The 17,832-nt window shown below is 41.2% G+C and overlaps 2 protein-coding genes across 3 annotated transcripts; one reads left to right on the forward strand and one right to left on the reverse strand.

Annotated features, from left to right (window-relative positions):
- The first annotated feature begins 2,416 nt into the window (after positions 1 to 2,416).
- Positions 2,417 to 13,174, forward strand: nr1h4 (nuclear receptor subfamily 1, group H, member 4). Of its 2 annotated transcripts, none has more exons than XM_030052928.1 (9): positions 2,417 to 2,513; positions 3,512 to 3,889; positions 5,480 to 5,620; positions 7,914 to 8,056; positions 8,662 to 8,760; positions 9,210 to 9,309; positions 9,561 to 9,707; positions 12,035 to 12,148; positions 12,936 to 13,174. In XM_030052928.1, the coding sequence occupies exons 1-9, from the start codon at positions 2,417 to 2,419 to the stop codon at positions 13,172 to 13,174; spliced, it is 1,458 nt and encodes a 485-aa protein (XP_029908788.1). The 2 variants fall into 2 exon arrangements, with proteins under 2 accessions (XP_029908788.1, XP_029908789.1); XM_030052929.1 differs by lacking the exon at positions 2,417 to 2,513 and adding an exon at positions 2,946 to 2,976.
- A 1,359-nt stretch (positions 13,175 to 14,533) lies between these two features.
- On the reverse strand, positions 14,534 to 17,335 carry c1qtnf13 (C1q and TNF related 13). Its single transcript, XM_030052936.1, has 2 exons — positions 17,191 to 17,335; positions 14,534 to 15,702 (listed from the first exon to the last, which is right to left on the reverse strand). Exons 1-2 carry the CDS (start codon positions 17,219 to 17,221, stop codon positions 14,633 to 14,635), a joined length of 1,101 nt encoding a protein of 366 aa, XP_029908796.1. The 5' UTR covers positions 17,222 to 17,335; the 3' UTR covers positions 14,534 to 14,632.
- Positions 17,336 to 17,832: the final 497 nt, after the last annotated feature.

The following is a 17,832-nucleotide window of genomic DNA, read 5'->3' on the forward strand; positions in this document are numbered from 1 at the left end:
CGGTTCAAGGTTATGGGTCTTGTTACTGTCCATACTCCTTTCATGCCCTTGAGAACTAGAACTAGAGATCATGTCACTTTCCAGAGCCTGAATTTGTAATTTCATCTGCAGGTCGCTCACAGCAACACCGAGCTCTGTCTGGAGCGAGTAACCACACACCAAGACAAAACAGAAAAGAACAGCTGAAACCAACACCCAACAGAGTAAAATTATTTTAAATGAACTTCATTCCATGGCCAACGTGACTTGTCAACAGTCCTGTATGTTGCTAACAGCTAACAAAAAACGAAGCCCTGAATCCATGCTCTACTGATAAAAAAAAAGAGAAAAGGGGACGTCTAGTGTATACTGAAAAATTGTTTGCTACATCTCTGTCTGTTCCTTTCCAGAGGCCGTCACAACCAGCGTGTTCCTCCCAGGCTGTCAAACACAGACCAGATAGTCCACAAACAGCCAACAACCAATGGCAAAGGTTCTGTTTATTTCAGATTGACTGTCTGTTGACTCAGAAGGGCCTCTCTGGATGGAGCAAGAACCCGTCAATGATTAAACTATTTTTTTGCATTCATTAAGGATTATGGAGACAAGGATCAATTCACGTTTAATTTCCCATGCATGGTGCTCCTCTCAGCTGATGTAAGGAGAACAAGCTACTTTTAACAAATCACCAAAAGACACAGCCTGAAGATGTCTGGGACAGACGCTGACCTCACACTGCAGTTATGGGATAAAAACGGCTTTGATTGGTTCAAGGACAGATGCCAGTGATTGCCACACAGCCTGCTGTCAGAGGAAACTTTTCTATATCAGACCTATATGGCAACTTCAGTCTCTTCTGTAACTTATAAAATTTAAAAAATGTCCAGTGTAGCATAATTATTGTGATAATAAGATGTTATATATAACTGACACATACACACCATCATACACTGTTTCTGCTCAGTGATAAAACATATAAACTAATGGACTGATAGCTGCATTGCTGCTTGGCGAGCTCACACTACTACACACACTAGTTGCTTGAGTCATGCTAATGACTTGATGTATGTGCAATGTGTGTGTGAGGTTAGTGTGTGTGGGAGGGATTTCTGGTCTGCTGGAGAATTCGTATGGCAGCCTCTTCTCTTGGCAAGATAAAGAGGTATTTTTTGGAGGGGGTGGGCGGGTGGAGGGGGGAGGTGGTGGTGGTGGGGGGGGGGGGGGTCATGGAGAGGAATGGACAGTTTAATTAATAACCACCATTCCTTTTTCCCTGACCCCAGCTGGTCACACACGTACTCACTGGATCCCAGACAGAAGCAGCCTAATGTTCATTAGCAAATATTGATGGTACTGTAGTTCACAGTGTGGATATCAGAAACAGACTGAAGGTTGCCCACTGGACTGGGATTCAGCAGGGGAAATCAACAGGCTGGAATAAGGTAAGGATTATTGACCGAGTGAGAGCATATTTCATGAACAACGGTGGCATGATGGTGACTTGATGACTTGTTATGACTCTGCGGTGTGCCACTGTACCTGCTGGAGAGAGATGCTGGCTTCCTTGTTGTGTGGGCTGATAGACCTGTGGCTTTCCAGCTCCTTGTGGGCTGATGTTCGTCCTCAGGGGAAATTAAACTGAGCTAATTGAACAAAAAAAAGTGGCAAATGAGAGTCGTAAAAGTAGCGGCTCACATGTGGCCGTGTTTTCATGTGATTTACTTACACTGTTCACTGTGGCCTTGTGTCTTGTAATGTCAAAGCAGAGAAGCTTGAGGAAACAATTGGGTTATTCATGAGATGCCATCAGTGGGTCTACAAGTCAAATATCTGAAGTTTTATTACAAGTTGTTCATTTTTATTACAGGCTACCGAAGCCTTGCATAGGCTATATAAAATCATGTTAGGGAAGATAATATAACACAAAAATGATTATATGACACATACTGTGGCCTGGTATAACAGCACAACTGAGCTTCAGTATGTAATAATGCAATAAAACATATATATTAAAAGCTTTGACAATAGAATATTGCTTCTTTCGGCAGCATGCTGTCAAGGAGGCCTTGTTGTTGACCTTCATCCTCCAACCCCCCACATGGTAGCCACTGAGTGTATCAACCCCATGTGGGAGAGAAGACCTGTCAAGTGTGTTGAAGTGGAGACTCACTACCTGATGTTTAATTACTTTCCAGTGTGTGTGTGACTATGGGAGGGAGGGTCGGAGGTTAATACAGACCTATAAGAGTATTCAACTACTGTACTGTGGTACCACATGGGCAAATACATGACGAATGATGATGAATCGTAAGAAGCTTGAATCTTAAATTCACAACACTCACCCATCACTTGTTGCTTGTTACAGAATCAGACGGAGGCATACTGCTTGTGAGTGACGACGTGCTTCCCCTGAGCTGGTGCCCGACCACCCTCCTGAATGAATGAGTGGGTGGGCCCCGACATCAACATGGTGGGACCGTTGCAAATCCCACCCAACGATGGATTCTCCCTCTCAGAGAGCTCTCACTTGTACGGTGAGTCCTCGTCACCTAAAGCAGTGTATTGAGATATCTGGTTCACATTAGAGTCCCACATTAGCTCCCACAGTTCAGTGCTCACACACCAGCCATGCCACACAGTAGTCACCAGCTGGTACCATTACTAAATACGAAAATGACTTCATGCATGACTTACCTGCTACTTGTAATGATGTAAAAAAAATGTGACTGTCAGGTTAATGAGTAGCTCTGACAACCTTTGCTCCCCTTGGCAATTTTCAAGCAAGTGCCAAGTAACTCTCTTCTACTTGTGCCGTGTTTAAGGGAAGGTTTTTCCATCAAAGTAGATGTAGCAAAGATGTTTAATTAGTGGGAGAGGTAGAAGCAAAGGTACAGCTACAAGCCACAGTGGGACTATTGTGATCAGAGCACAGTGTCTCTGTGAAGTCTCTGTGCTGTGACACTGAGATGGCCATGGTCCAGACCAAGTCTTCACGAGGTCAGTGTTACATACTTTACAGGTTTCATCTTACTGTATATTAATTTACAGAGAGGAATGCATTGAAAGGCTTCTGTCAGATGAGATTCTCTTGTATGGTTCATGAAATGAACCATACATTGTGAAGTAAATCTCATGTATCATGAATAGTTGTGAAAGTTAGTCATGATCAAACAATATTGTATTTGAGATTCTGTTTTTTTCCCACATTTTTCACATTCAACATTCAGGTAATTTCAAATGGGTCACCTCGTTTAGCATGGAGTTACATGTCCATTTCCAGCTGAGACGGTGTGCTGTGCTCTATGCAAGGATGTTGTTAATCATTTATGGGTTTAAAGTATATGTGCTTGTGTGGATTGCTATCCACTGTGGAACCATTATCTAAGGCTAACAAGCTTCTGCAGGAAAGCACTTGATGTAACACCATTATCCCAGATAATTTTCCCTTTGGTTTATGGGCTCCTTGTGAAATACCTCACCATGCTTTCACCATCATCTATAACCTTTCTGCAATCCCCCTTCTTTTTTGTAGATATTTTGGCCGACCAAGGGAGTCCTCTGCTGCAGGAACCAGACGTCTTACCCTTCACTAGCTATCCCAGTATGCAGTACCCATCGATGGAGCCAACCATGTCTTCCCCGCCATACTACTCCAGTCAGAACTACTACCCTCAGTACAGCGGAGAGGAGTGGTACTCACACACAGGGATGTACGAATTAAGGAAAGGACCCCTGGAGGTTACCTATGACGCTGAGATGGAGGAGGTGTCACCTGTGACGCCGGCCGTGTGCAAGAGGACCCGGCACATGTCAAAAGCTGGAAGGGTCAAAGGAGAGGAACTGTGTGTAGTGTGTGGGGACAAGGCCTCCGGATACCACTATAATGCTCTCACCTGTGAGGGATGTAAAGGTGAGAGGAGCAATTAACAACATATCAACATTGGGTTCTTGAAGTCCAAGTCGTGATTTTTGACTGCCTGTATGGTTCCTGTTGAGCAGCAGATTGATTTCTACATTATTTTTTAAGGAGAAGGGCACTAGAGCAAATTAATTTAGATATGAAGGTGTTGAGTTCATCCAAAATGCCAGAAGCCACAGGGAAACACTCACAAGAACATAACAATAATGTCAGACAACAAAAGAGAAAGCTGAATGTTACCGTGCCGCTCTCATTAAATCATTTTTATGGTATTTCTGTAAATGATTTTTGATAAGTGTATTTACCTGAGATGGATTTCAGGCTGCTTTCCATCAGCATATTATCTTTAAAGTACATTTCCTTGAAGCCTATATCGGTCTAGGAGGATGCCTACTGATTCATTAGCTGTTGACTTACAGGAGCTCAAATCTACAGCACTGTAGCAAAGGGCTGTGGTAAACCAGCAGCTGGTGAAATGTAATGCATAATCATTAATGGTTTAAGATCTTGTTAGCAACTGAACACTTGACTGGCTAAGTGACAATGATTCCACTGGTGCTGCAACTCACTTACAGTTTGTGTGTGGATGCTGACACACATTGGTGTAATGTACCTTTCTACTGTTACTACACACTTTAGTATATTACCGTTCATTGCATATTTGATGAGATGCCGACAAGGGAGAGTTAAACCATGCAAACCAAGTTATGGTGTGACCGGCACTCGGCAAATGAGGAACAAATTGAAGTGGATTTACAATAAAGAGAACAAAGGATATGTGTTGCCCTTTAAAAATCCCAAGACGCAGCTTAACTTTACAGCTATCTTATAATGGAATCGGTATATGGTGACACACAGGAAGTGGCCTTTAGCAGCTCCTCCCCATATTTTTATGACGGTGTTGGTTTGCTCTGATTTTTGCCAAACCACAGTGTGAATGGATATGAGTGTAATTCCACACTGTGAGGTTGGACAATGCCAGGAGCGCAGCCACTGGCCTTTCTTGCCGTTTGACTGAGAATAGGTTTAGGTCTACCTTGCCTGTACTTGGTTCTGCTGCCAGATTGGGTTCCCTCTCAGCTTTCCGCTGTACAATGCAGGGGGAACCTGAGCTCGGCTACGCTAATGCATGTCATTGTGTTTAATGTTGTGTGTCAGAATGTCTAATAACTGTTCCAAAGTTATTCTCTCTCTCTCTCTCTCTCTCTCACTGTGTGTGTGTGTGTGTGTGTGTGTGTGTGTGTGTGTGTGTTTGCGCTCTACTGCTCTCACTGTCTGATCCACTGCCAGGTGGGTTTGCAGGATTCTCTCTGTTATATTATTAGAACAATGTGTCACACAGCTACCATCTTCATTTTTTTCTGAATGCCCTCAGAATCGGTGAATTCCCCCTTTATGTTCAAGATAGTTGGAAACAATATTGGGCAAAATACTGTAGTCCAGCTTCATAAAATAAAGTTAGGCCCTTTCTTATTTGGTATTTTATGTTTGCTATTTTCAAACAAAATACAAAGTGTCATAGTTTTGTGTTCACTTATATTTCTGTGAGGCTCATGATACTGTTTTGCCGATCATGTTCAGGCTTCTTCAGACGGAGCATCACAAAGAATGCTGTGTACAAATGCAAGAGTGGAGGAAACTGTGAGATGGACATGTATATGCGCAGGAAATGCCAGGAGTGCCGACTAAGGAAGTGCAAGGAGATGGGCATGCTGGCGGAGTGTGAGTATCATTACTTGCCAAGAGCTTCTCTTAACTACTTGGGCTACAAGGACAGTCGTAGAAGGACAATTAAAACTCCTTTTGGGAGTAAAGAAGGGAAGGAATGTAATAATCCTAAATTCCTGTGGCTTGCTTCACACTGTCCACAAGCACATGAGAGGTAATGATTTCATTTATCCAAGCCTGTCAGCGATCACTGTGGTGAACGCTCACTCTGCGTTCTGACATGGCCTGGTGAATCTTTCTAGGGAGGGAAATGCATTTCACTCTCACACAACAGAAAGGTGCTGCTTTTGTTGCTGCTACAGGAGTGGAGCAGATAAAATGGACAGCTTATGATCCGTCTCATGGAAATACACATCGTATAATATGGGTACAGTCATGAAAATAAACTTGCTATAGATTATTTTTTGCATTGATGGCTATTTTAAGAATTTTAATTTCTACTGGAACTGTAAAAAAATAGTAGCAGAAGAAAGATTTCAGAGTATTTTTGCAATATAAAGTAAGGAAGGTTAGGGAACAATTTTTCATCTATGTGGCATTTTTGAAAGACAAAGTTTAATTGAATAAGAATATACAACCAGCAAATCAAAATGATATTCTAAGCAAAGAAGAGATACAATTTGTGTAAATGTGTAAATGTAGTCTATGTATTTCTTTCCCTGAGCAAAGCCGGCCTTTGAGGAACATTAGTTATAGGGTCTATTTAGAGCTGTCAGCTCTGAAGAGAGCAGGAGGGAGAACTGGGCTCCTGTTGCTCATAAATAGTGCAGCGAAGTTGTGATAAATATTGCAAGGTGGCAGGAATTCATGACCCTGCCTGCTGGGACAACAGTGACTGTCTGAGTTGTGTATATTTATCTGGGACAGTTTTGGATGGCAAGTCAGACGTACTCAAAGCCTCCTTTGGTCACAGTGTAAAAAGTTCATATCTTGACGGGCCCCACCCATTAGAGAAGTTGATCTCCCTCCATCTCCCCGATTCCATTATTCTCTTGAATGTCCTCGGAGGCCTTGGATAACTTTTGACAGACAGATGTTCTTCACCACTTAATGGATTTTGTATAGAAGAATTCAGAAAAAATAATTTTCTGCTCCTCATCTCAAATGTTGTTACATATTAAACCACTAAAAATGTTAAGGATTAATGAGTTGCTACCCATCCATCCATCCAGCCATCTATCCATCTAATTTCTAGCTGCTTATCCCTCTCGGGTCCAGCAGTATTCTCCCCAACATGTCCTTGCTTTACCCCAAGGTTTCATACCAGTCAAGCATCTCTGGAACACAAAAGGAGGTGCCCAGGAGGCATCTTTACCTGGCCTTAACCACCTCATTACGCTCCTTGAAATGTGCAGGAGCAGTGGCCTGATACTGAGGTCTTCTCAAGTTGCCAAACTTCTTACCCCATCACTCAAAGTGACTTGTGTGACTCTGCCAATCAACCTTTGCAGCAATCTTGACTTGGCTTCTTGAATACACAATCTAATTTTTGTTTGCTCATGACAGAGTTTATAACCAGGTAAGAGTCAGAACGAAGAGCGACCAGTAGATTGAAATTTTGTCTTGTGGCTTTGCTCTGTCTTCACCATAGTCACCATAGTCTCATTACTGCAGCTGATTTTCCTAAAAAAAAATCTCATGATCTCATAATCCTTCAGACCCCATTTGGGGCAGAGGCTCGCCATCTCGACTCTGTCAACACTGAGCCGCAAAACAGAAGGACAACATCATCTGCAAACAGCAGAGAGCATGCTGTAATGTCACCAAACTGGACACACTCCAGACTACAACAGCACCTAGATATCCTGCCCATGAACCATGAACCTCAAAAACAGGATATACCCAGACATAATACAAGAATGCGAACACAGCTAGGATGAGTTAGTCATTGGTAACTGGAATATAAACATTGGTGGGGTTATGTAAATGCATCCTGGTGACAACTAAAACACGCTAAGAAAACTGTTTTGTCAGTTGTGGAATGTGAATAGTGTGGATTACTAACATGGATGGATGATGTTACAGTTGTTTTTATGTCTAATGTCAAGATATCAGTGGCTTAAAAATACAGAATTACAGTTAGAGTCCAAAAATTCACCAGTTATTCCATGCACTCACTAATATTAAGGATAAATCACATTGATAAATGATAAATGCATCTCTATTATGGATGCATTATAAATAAAATGTATTCCCATGCTGAATGTGCCACTGCATGGAGTCACTGTTGAATAAACAGCAGTGGAGTATTTAACACACCGTGTGAAACCCTCATCGCTGCTGGCAGGTCTGCTGACAGAGATCCAGTGTAAATCTAAAAGGCTGCGGAAGAACACCAAGGCCTCCCCAGCAGAGTCCACAGGCGACGAGACAGAAGCGGCTGACAACGGAGACAACAAACAGGTCACCTCTACAACCAAACTGCCCAAGGTAACCCCAACCTCTCTACTGTAACACACACAGTGTGTGTAGTAATCAAGTCAGTACTTTCCCTTGAACATTTCCAATTTTTCTCAATTTGTTTTGACGTATTTTTTTCCCCTCATTTTCAAGATTCATGCCCACAAAACAGTTAACACAACGGTTGAAGCAGGCTCTGATTTTGAAAAATAACCCAAACACAACAAATGAAGTGTTGCTTTCTTTTCAAACTTCTTTTCAGATAACATCTTAACTGAGGCCAATGCATGATGTTTCAACCACAGGCTGAAACATTGTGCTTTACAAATAAATAGAACTATATTTATTTTTCTCAATTTCTCAATGGAACATTTTTTCACATGTTACGAGTGATACAGTAAAGAAGTAGATAATAAATCACACGGGGGACAAGTCCCCCCCAATATTTATAAATTATAATATATATTACTTTGGCACCCCTCTTGTCCCCCCCAATGTCTAAGGGAAATCTGCGCCACTGCCCTATAGCATCTGCACTCTATAAATATTGCATACACACTCACAATGACCACCACTTTACAAACTGTGAAAAAAAACTTGCATCACTAACTGACATATTGTTGTTTTTAATTTAGGAGAAAGTTGAACTCACACAAGAGCAGCAGACACTGTTGAATTTCATTGTTGATGCTTACAACAAACACCGAATTCCTCAGGATATGGCCAAAAAACTGGTATGTTACTCTCCACATCACTGAAAATTTCAGGTTTCTTCAAATGACTTGTGCTGCTGGCATTAGAGGATCAAGGAAATAACCATTTGAAAACTTGCAACAGGGCCCATATGCATGAAGTCAATAAAGACAGACATAAAACTGGGCTTCCTTTACATGATCACCTACTCTGTCCATTTATGAATAGTCAGCACAGCTAGTCTTAGAAATTTAATGCCCATAAACCATCTGTGTATAGCTGTCAAAACTGTGAAGGAAAAAGTTATCTGCACAAGCTTTAAAGTAAGCCAACTTTGTCCTACCTGATATTAACAGGAATAGTAAAGTGCACCACTGTTCCAGTAGCATGACCCACTGCTGGTGGAGCTTATGCAACTTGGCCTATCAGCCAGTCTTGTCTCAGTCAGTCCAATTTGTCCCAGTGCTGTGTGCTCATGTTATCTCCCCAGCTACAAGAGCAGTTCAACACAGAGGAAAACTTCATCCTCCTGACAGAAATGGCAACAAGTCATGTGCAAGTTCTGGTGGAGTTTACCAAAAATATTCCAGGTATTGTATCCTAGCTTATCTCTCAGAGTGGATCATAGTTCATTGCTTCACCAAAGGACATTCACGATTACAAGGCCATGTGCAGTGATACAGAGAGTGTCCCATAAAAGTACAATGTTCAATAACACTATGTGAGCAAAGATACTGATAACGGCATATCAATGAGGAAACAAATTGGCTTAATATTATTCTCATGTCATTGCTCACCCTGTTGGCAAGGGATATAATGAGTGGTATGGTGCCTCTGCTAGGCTTTCTGACTCTGGATCATGAAGATCAGATTGCCCTGCTGAAGGGCTCGGCTGTGGAAGCCATGTTCCTGCGTTCGGCTCAAGTCTTCACCAGGAAGATGCCCCAGGGACACACAGAGCTGCTGGAGGAGAGGATACGCAGGAGTGGTACGGCAGCACACAGCACCTAAAATATTACCACCGCACATCTGATCAAACACGCGTCCACCAGCACAAATCAGTGTAATCATTTGATAATGTTATGGAGGTGTGATCTGAACTTTCCTCTCCTCGTTCATGACCTTCAAAAGAATCTGTCCTTTTTTCGACACACACACACACACACACACACACACACACACACACACACAGCAGCAGCATGACATTTTGTAGATCCGTCTGCAGCCAAGCAGGCAAAGTCTAGTCAGGTCTAATATGAATAATGGATCTGCCTGATCTGTGTGATGCAGCTGGGCAATGTGTGCTAACTTGGTGATCTCAGGCTGGGTGTAGGTTACACAGGCAAACAGACCCCCACTGGCTACAGTTTCATGCTGTTTTGGCACGTGTGTGAGCATACTGGTAAAAGAGAAACATTAGAGTGAAGTCTCCAACGACACCTTGACAAAGTAGACGCAATGAGTCTACTCTGGATTAATATAGAATTAAAATATTTTTAGTATTCTGTTGTGAATATAGTTCATCCATGCATTCATTTCTCCCTGTCATCTAATATATGATTTCAAATGATTGAAAATAGTTCACTGTCTGGTGGTCTTAATAATTATTTATATGTATTTGAGGTGTCATCACATCAAGCCAGGTTGGACAGTTAAATGGACGGTGGCAGAGATGGCAGGAGTGTGTGTGCGTCACAGGGTCCCTCAGCGTGCGCGGTGGGGATGAGAGATATTCACACTAAAGGCCAGTCTGGGAGAATAGAGAGCAAAGCTGTCTGAAGAGACCATTGTTCCTTATCAAAACATCAAGAGCGCTTTTGTCCACTTCTCTCCCTCTGAGTCCCACTGGCATTTCTGAATGCTTGAGGGGCTCGATGACGGGTCTGAGGCGACAGGCTCCCTCCTGCGACTTTGAAAGTGGAGTCGGTTGTCCAGTTGCAGGGGAAAAGACCAAACTGAATGAAACCTTTGAAATGAATAAAGAGAACACGCTGTGGTTTGATTGCAGTTAATTTTCTAATATTCCCATCCCTATCATTTAGTGAATCGTTATGCAAAGATGGAGAGCATTACAGTTCACCTCTAATTGCAGAGATCTACTGATACTGTACCTCTAACATTACTCAGACTGTGATAATTCTAGGCTTACCAGATGTTTTGGCTCATTAGCGATGAATGAAGCAGATTAATTTGCTGGAAGATTTTATTTTTACCATGTTAACAGTATAAAGACTCTAAAACCAGGCTGCCAGTTCACCAGTTAACACTCAAGGTTCATCAAGACACAAACAAATCATAAAAAGCACTGATCAACACTGAGTTATGACGCTCCACAATCAAAACAATGACAATAATTTTTAGTAACAGTCAAACAGTGCACCATCATACACAGTAAGTTTTGTTTTTGTGCTTGCTAACTGCAAGTTTCATGGATATATCTTGATGAATAACAGTAAAGAAAAATGTACTTCATATTCTTTCTTATAAGAGTGAGATACCAATGATGAATATTAAAGCTTTCCTCAGTTTCTAAAACTGCAATTCATTTTCACAAAACTCTCCTCTGAACAACAAAACACCAAAGGAAATTCTTACAAAAGGAAATGTTAAAAACATGTTTTTTGACAAGAACAGTATGCACAGTACACTGTTGTGACAGATGATCGAGTAATTTCTCTGCTCAAATATAAAGCAAACACACAAAAGCAAAAACAAAACACATCATGCATTTAAGCCATTTCAGTTGTTTTTGTAATTTACCCCATGTGAGCATTTAAAAACACAAAATTCATAGGATAAGTTAAACATGAGTCAAGATATTTCAGTAAGCATGGGAGTGGTAAGCAGGGTTTTCCAATCAGCTGACTGGCCATGCAAATGCCATTTCAGACATTTTTTGAATGTTTATTTATTTTCTGTTCCTGTTCTATGAATAGGCACTGAACTCTGTAACTGCCCTGTAAATAACAGCGCTAACAGAGTGTGACCCTGTTTGTAGTTGTGCTGTAATTTAGAAATTAAACATTCACTAACACACCACCTTTTTGTGTCATTACAGTGGCCTGTTAGGTTTTTCATGTTATCTCTGAGCCAAGTTTCCTTCATCGTTTTTTCCCCAGGAGAGCTGGCCTGTCTGTAATCACCACAAATAATTACAGAAATGATTGTAATGCCATTTTCCCTGCTCACACACTGTCAGCCATTTTCCACTTTTTCAATGAATTCTTTCACTTCTTCACAGAGCACAAACATATTATGTGACATGTCATGACCAGTCGGTTTAATGCCGCAAATTCTTGTCTGTCATTTCTGCAGGTATATCTGAGGAATTCATGACGCCCATGTTCAACTTCTACAAAAGTATTTGTAACCTTCAGATGATGCAGGAGGAACAGGCTCTGCTCACCGCCATAACCATCCTGACACCAGGTGAGCCAGAAACAACAACTGTCCCTGATCCATCATCCAGCTATTCACTCACAACATCACATTTAATCACATTTAATCACAAATTTATTTTACTTTCAACAAAACATTTTTTTTTTTGAGTGCAGTGGTGATAGTTTTGCAAATCTATCTCTGTTTGATTGCATAATAAGAGAACAAAAAGCACTGCATGTATTTATGTTTCCTAAATAAACATGCAGCATGGTTTATACCGAAAATCACTGATTTATCATCACTGATTTGGAAGTATGAACAGGCCATATTAACTGCAGCAGTTAAAAAAATACTCAAATCCTCAACTTAAGAAAAATACTGAATGTCCTGCATTCAGAATGTTACATTAATGCAATTTTAGCAGTAAAATATCATGTACAGCAACAGAAGTCATTATGAAGAATGGTTAGTTTGAGAGTAAATTATTAAATTATTGATATTTCACCTGTAAGAAATATTGTTGTGGCTGTATCTGCTCCATACTGTTGGCTAATGTTAACTGACAATGCATCATATTTTATGAGTGTATCATGTGTTTTGCATGTATTCAGGTACCATGTAACTACAGCTGTTAGATAAATGTAGAGAAGTAAAAGTACAGTGTTTCCCTTTGAAATGTAGTGGAGTAAAAGCGGAAACACTCAGTGCCAGTACCTCAAAGCTGGACTTAGACTAAGTACAGAATTTAAGTAAATGTACTTAAATACACTTGGCCTTACATTAGAACTCTCACTCTCTTTTTCCTGACTGCCTTGTTTGCCCCATTCCCCTGCAGATCGGCCTTATGTAAAGGATCAGCGGGCTGTCGAGAGGCTTCAGGAGCCCGTGCTGGATGTGCTGAGGAAGTTATGTGCCCTGCAGCATCCACAGGAGCCGCAGTACTTTGCTCGCCTTCTGGGACGACTGACTGAGCTGAGGACACTCAACCACCACCACGCAGAAATGCTCACATCATGGCGAATGAGTGACCACAAATTCACCCCACTGCTCTGTGAAATCTGGGATGTACAGTGACATACCAGGAAAAAGGCAGCATGGGGTGGATAGGAGATGATAAAATGAACATTTAAACTTGTAACAAAAAGTCATGGTCCAACTGCAGCCTCTATTTATATTGGATTACATAAGGCATTAGGTTCAAGAATGGCCTGACATGTAGACTTGTAATGTTAAACTCCTGCACAAACTGCCTCTTATGTTGCCTGACTTCAACAACAGTGAAATGTTAACAGTAAGGCATTATACATGTATTGACTCAGTGGCCAATATTGTTTCTGTTTATTCTATCAATGATTTTTTTTCCTGGTTCATCAGTTTCTCTGTTTTCTATCTGGTTCAGTCAAACCAAATTTGTCTCATTGTAGAGACACCGCACTTGATATGGTGGAGTTCTCAACACCAGGACAAATGAAATGGCTGCGATTTGGGAAATATTATTTTCATAGCATTCATCGTATCAAAAATATTGAAACCCCATCATAATTAATCTGAAATGTATGAACTGAAACTGAAACCAATTCAAAGTAAGCATGGTGGTTATTATAAAAGGAGTAGCATAAAGTAGTAGTCTTATTAATAGGAAATGTGTGGGAATTTATTCATTATTTGTCTGTTTGAAGGCAACCACTCTTCACAGCATAGTGACTTTATATGTCTGAGTGATGAATACACCCTCAGTTAAAAAAAAGACCACTTAAAAGATTTTTGTTGCACACAATGTGGTGTATAATTGGACTAAAAAGACAAAAGAAACAGACCAGATGCCCTGATTTTAATACCTAAGAATATTTTCATTCGTTCAAAAGTGTATTACTTTATTTAGACTACTCTGAAATTACAGTCAACATCAAGACAACTATAATCCACAATATAAAGGTTTCATACATGTAACATAAAACACAATCCACATGAGCATGACATACCTGTAAATCTCATGTTCTCACAACTGACAATATATAGGTAAATTATATATTATTTACATGCCATACATGCCTCAGTGTCATTCTAACAAAGTGTGATAATAGATTATTTGATTATTGAATCCAAATTCTAAAGATAAAGGAAATGTATCTGTCAGGCAAAACAATTTAATCACTCAATAGCTTTGATTTATAGACACAAATATTCCACTTTGTTAAAAGTACAATTTTCTTTTGGAAAATTGTACTTTTTGGGTGGGAATTGGTGGCCCTTACAGACTAAGAAAAATGCCAATAATTATGTCACAGCGCCATCTTGTGGAGTAATTTGGCAACATACATTTTACATTTGAGGAATCCAAAAGTATGGAGAGGAGTGATTGCAACTGTAGTGTAGTGACCACAAATTCAAGGACAGAACCTACTGATTACAACACTAACAAAGACCTCAAGACTAACAAAGCAAACAATGTTGGATTTATTCTATTTTTTTTTTTTTTTTTTTTTTTTTCCAAACATGGCACAATGGAGGGTTCAGCAATAAGAAATGAGTTCAGTCCTGGGTTGTGGAAGCGGTGGGTGGCTCTGCTTCAGGGTACACCAGGAAACCAGAAAAAGTGGTGTATCTTCCCTGATTGCTATACACAGCATAGCGCTCATCCTGCTGACTGTACAGCCACACACTGTCCCCCTGGTGCAGAGACAGCAGCAGGCTCTGACTCTGCATCTCCCGCCGCTTCGACGTATCCTCATCAAACACCATGGCCTGCACCTCGCCGTGCCCAGTCATCAGCTTCACAGACACAGCCTTGCGAGGGTGCTTCCCCACAGTGAAGGCAAAGTAGTACGCCCCGGGGAAGTGGCAGGTGAACACCCCTGAGCTTTTGTTGAAGTGGCCCCCGATGTTCACATACTCCACATCAAAGGTCAGCGGCTGCTTTTCCTGCTGCCTGCCGCTCTGTCCCAGGGCTGTGGATGTCCGTGCCACTGAGAAGGCGGACCGCGGCTGCTCTGAAGTCTGACTGCTCACCCAGCTGTATTGTTGATCAGCCTGAGGGGGACAGTTCAGGTACGACAGCCCTGGTAGGGACAGGTGGTTGCTGATATAGCTGGTTGTGGAAATTTCAGGATAGACAAGGTAACCAGAGAAGGTGATATAAGGGCCGGCGTTGCTGTACAGAGCATACTGTGGACTGTCCTGCAAAAGCAGCCACACCGTGTCCATTGCCTTCAAACTGATCATTATGCTTTGGCTTTGAACTTTTCTTCCTTTCTTGCGGTAGTCATCATATGCTATGGCATGCACCTCCTCCCCATTCTTTACCAGTATGACAGAGAGCATTTTCTTTGGAAACTTCCCCACGGAGTAGGAGAAATAGTAGGCACCAGGGATGCGGCAGCGAAAGTGACCAGTGTCTGGGTTGAAATCCCCTCCCATGTTGACCAAGAGCCTGTTGAAGGTCACTATTTTCTGGTTGCCTCCCACGATGCTGTTGGTTCGTGTGGCAGAGAAAGCAGAGCGGAGACCTGTCGTTACTGGGGGGATGTTGAGGGGCATAACTGATCCAAAGTAGGTAATCATGCCGAATAAACACACCAGGTAGCAGGATCTGCTCCACTGGGCTGCCTCACCAGGAAGATAACACACACACACACACACACACACACACACACACACACACACACACACACACACACACATTAAGAAATTACACTTACAGATGACACAGCAAACTGAAAGACTGAGTATAAATCAGCTGGATTTTTTTTTTTTTTTATTGTATTAATTTGCTGCAAAGAACAAAAAAATCCATCTTCATCAAAGCGAGATACACCAGTTTGATTGAGTCTTGTGTGTATCAGACTAAGATTAATACATAATGCCACTGTGTTATAGGCTGGCTGATACACCACAAGTGGATGAGGAAATCTGGCTGAGCCCTGTCGGGATAGATCCCGCCACTCAAATCAAACACTCAGTGGAAGCAACAGCCCCTCTAATTCAGCTGATATTGTCTGTTCTCTCTGTGCACTGAGAGAATGGACTCGATTAGGCGCTGGTTCATCTGTTCCTGTGTGTGCACACAATGGAAAATTTTGAAAGGTTGGTGCGGTAGGGCATGGCAGTCAAGAGCAGTTAGGAACTGAGTTCATATCAGAGGAGAATCTAAAATATACCACAGCAATGTGTACATGAAACATTATAACTATGGGAGCATGAGCTAGCCTTTGTAATGAGTTAGACTAATTACACTGTTAATAACAGAAATACCTTTTCATAAGTTCCAAATGGTGTTATTTGTTTAAATTCTTGTAAAGCATAATTAAAATATGTGCAAATTCTCTTAGAAAAGTCATATAACATTGTGTGTTTTAAACTGAAATAGTAAAGGATACTAAATTGACAACTTTTTTTTTTTTTTTTTTTTTTAATTTAAGATATACTCTGAGAAGTAGGTGGCTCTAAAACCCCACTAAGGTGCAAGTGACTGTTCTGAGGAGCTTCTGTGATCATGACTAAATGATGGGAAGTCTTACACCTGTAAAGGAAATATAAATGAGCAGTAATTATAGGCTTGAATTTTACACCTAGTTGTTTTCCCCCGCTGCCTGTAATATACATATTTTACAAAACAATAATGATAGGTATTTGATGTTTAACTCAGTTAGTGATTTGTCAAAGGAGCATGACAGCTGTGTCATGGTTAGTAGATGAGGAGCTGGCAACAGAATAGTTTCATAGTCCCTGACTCACCTTTGGGTTAAAGTTAGCAAAGGACATTCGTCAAATGATGCATGGTGCATTACATCTCCTTACTGATGAGCATTATTTTCCAGAGTGTGACAAACAAATGCAAAATCAAACTCAAAATCAATGAGGCAGAACACTGAGATGGATGTGAATAGAAATAGATCAGACAGAGGAGATATTGTGGCATTATCACATGATGATACCACAAGATTCTCAAGATTCTCTGCTTTCTGCTGATGAAAAGGTTACTAGTGAAAAGACAGGTAAAAATCACACACCAATTTCTTATTCCCTCTTGGATGCTACCTACAAGCCATGCTCAAGGACTTCACCCTCCAAAAAAAAAAACTTAAACCTACCTGTTTGGCTTTGTCGGTGCAGATACTGCATGCCTGTAGTCAGCTTGTCTTCTTCTCCCTGGTCAACCTTTTCGTTAAGTTCCTGTGACTTCACAGTGCAGTGCTGTTGATGTCCACCTAACAAGCCTAATACCCAATGGGACGATGCTTTTGTCCATGGAGTTATGTCAAGAGGAGGAGCTCAAAAATCCCTCTCCACACCACAGCCTCCATTCAGCGTGAACTGCAGGACATGCAGCCTTGGAAGCTTATTGGCCTGTAGAGGCATGATTTCCAATTTGTCTCATGTTTTGTCTGAAATGGGCGGATATGGAACGGAATGTCCCCTTCTTCAAGTTGTAGACTAAATTAACTGTTCAATTTATATCAACAGGATGAAAGCAGGTTTCAGAAATAAGAAAAAGACAGATACTCTCCCATGTTATTACGTCAATAGCCAAGAAAGTGTATTACTCTTGCAGCTAACCCATAAATTCCTGAAGGCCACAGTGCACTCTTCATTGTTCTCTGATGTACTGCAATAACAGACTGTTATACAATACCAAATAACATAAGGATTGAATGCTGTCCACACACACCTTCACACAATCTCTCTCTCTCTCTCTCTCTCTCTCTCTCTCTCTCACACACACACACACACAC

Source organism: Myripristis murdjan, chromosome 6 (assembly GCF_902150065.1).
Source record: "Myripristis murdjan chromosome 6, fMyrMur1.1, whole genome shotgun sequence".
In the NCBI taxonomy this organism is placed as follows: Eukaryota; Metazoa; Chordata; class Actinopteri; order Holocentriformes; family Holocentridae; genus Myripristis; species Myripristis murdjan.

What these genes read in the sequence shown, in the direction of transcription:
- c1qtnf13 (XM_030052936.1), bottom strand. Translation starts at nt 17,221, where the DNA reads ATGCAGTATCTGCACCGACAAAGCCAAACAG. An exon ending in GCACCGACAAAGCCAAACAG is followed by an intron (nt 15,703 to 17,190) that starts GTAGGTTTAAGT and finishes CTGGTGAGGCAG; the next exon opens with CCCAGTGGAGCAGATCCTGC.
- nr1h4 (XM_030052928.1), top strand. Translation starts at nt 2,417, where the DNA reads ATGAATGAGTGGGTGGGCCCCGACATCAACATGGTGGGACCGTTGCAA. An exon ending in AGGATATGGCCAAAAAACTG is followed by an intron (nt 8,761 to 9,209) that starts GTATGTTACTCT and finishes TTATCTCCCCAG; the next exon opens with CTACAAGAGCAGTTCAACAC. An exon ending in CATAACCATCCTGACACCAG is followed by an intron (nt 12,149 to 12,935) that starts GTGAGCCAGAAA and finishes ATTCCCCTGCAG; the next exon opens with ATCGGCCTTATGTAAAGGAT.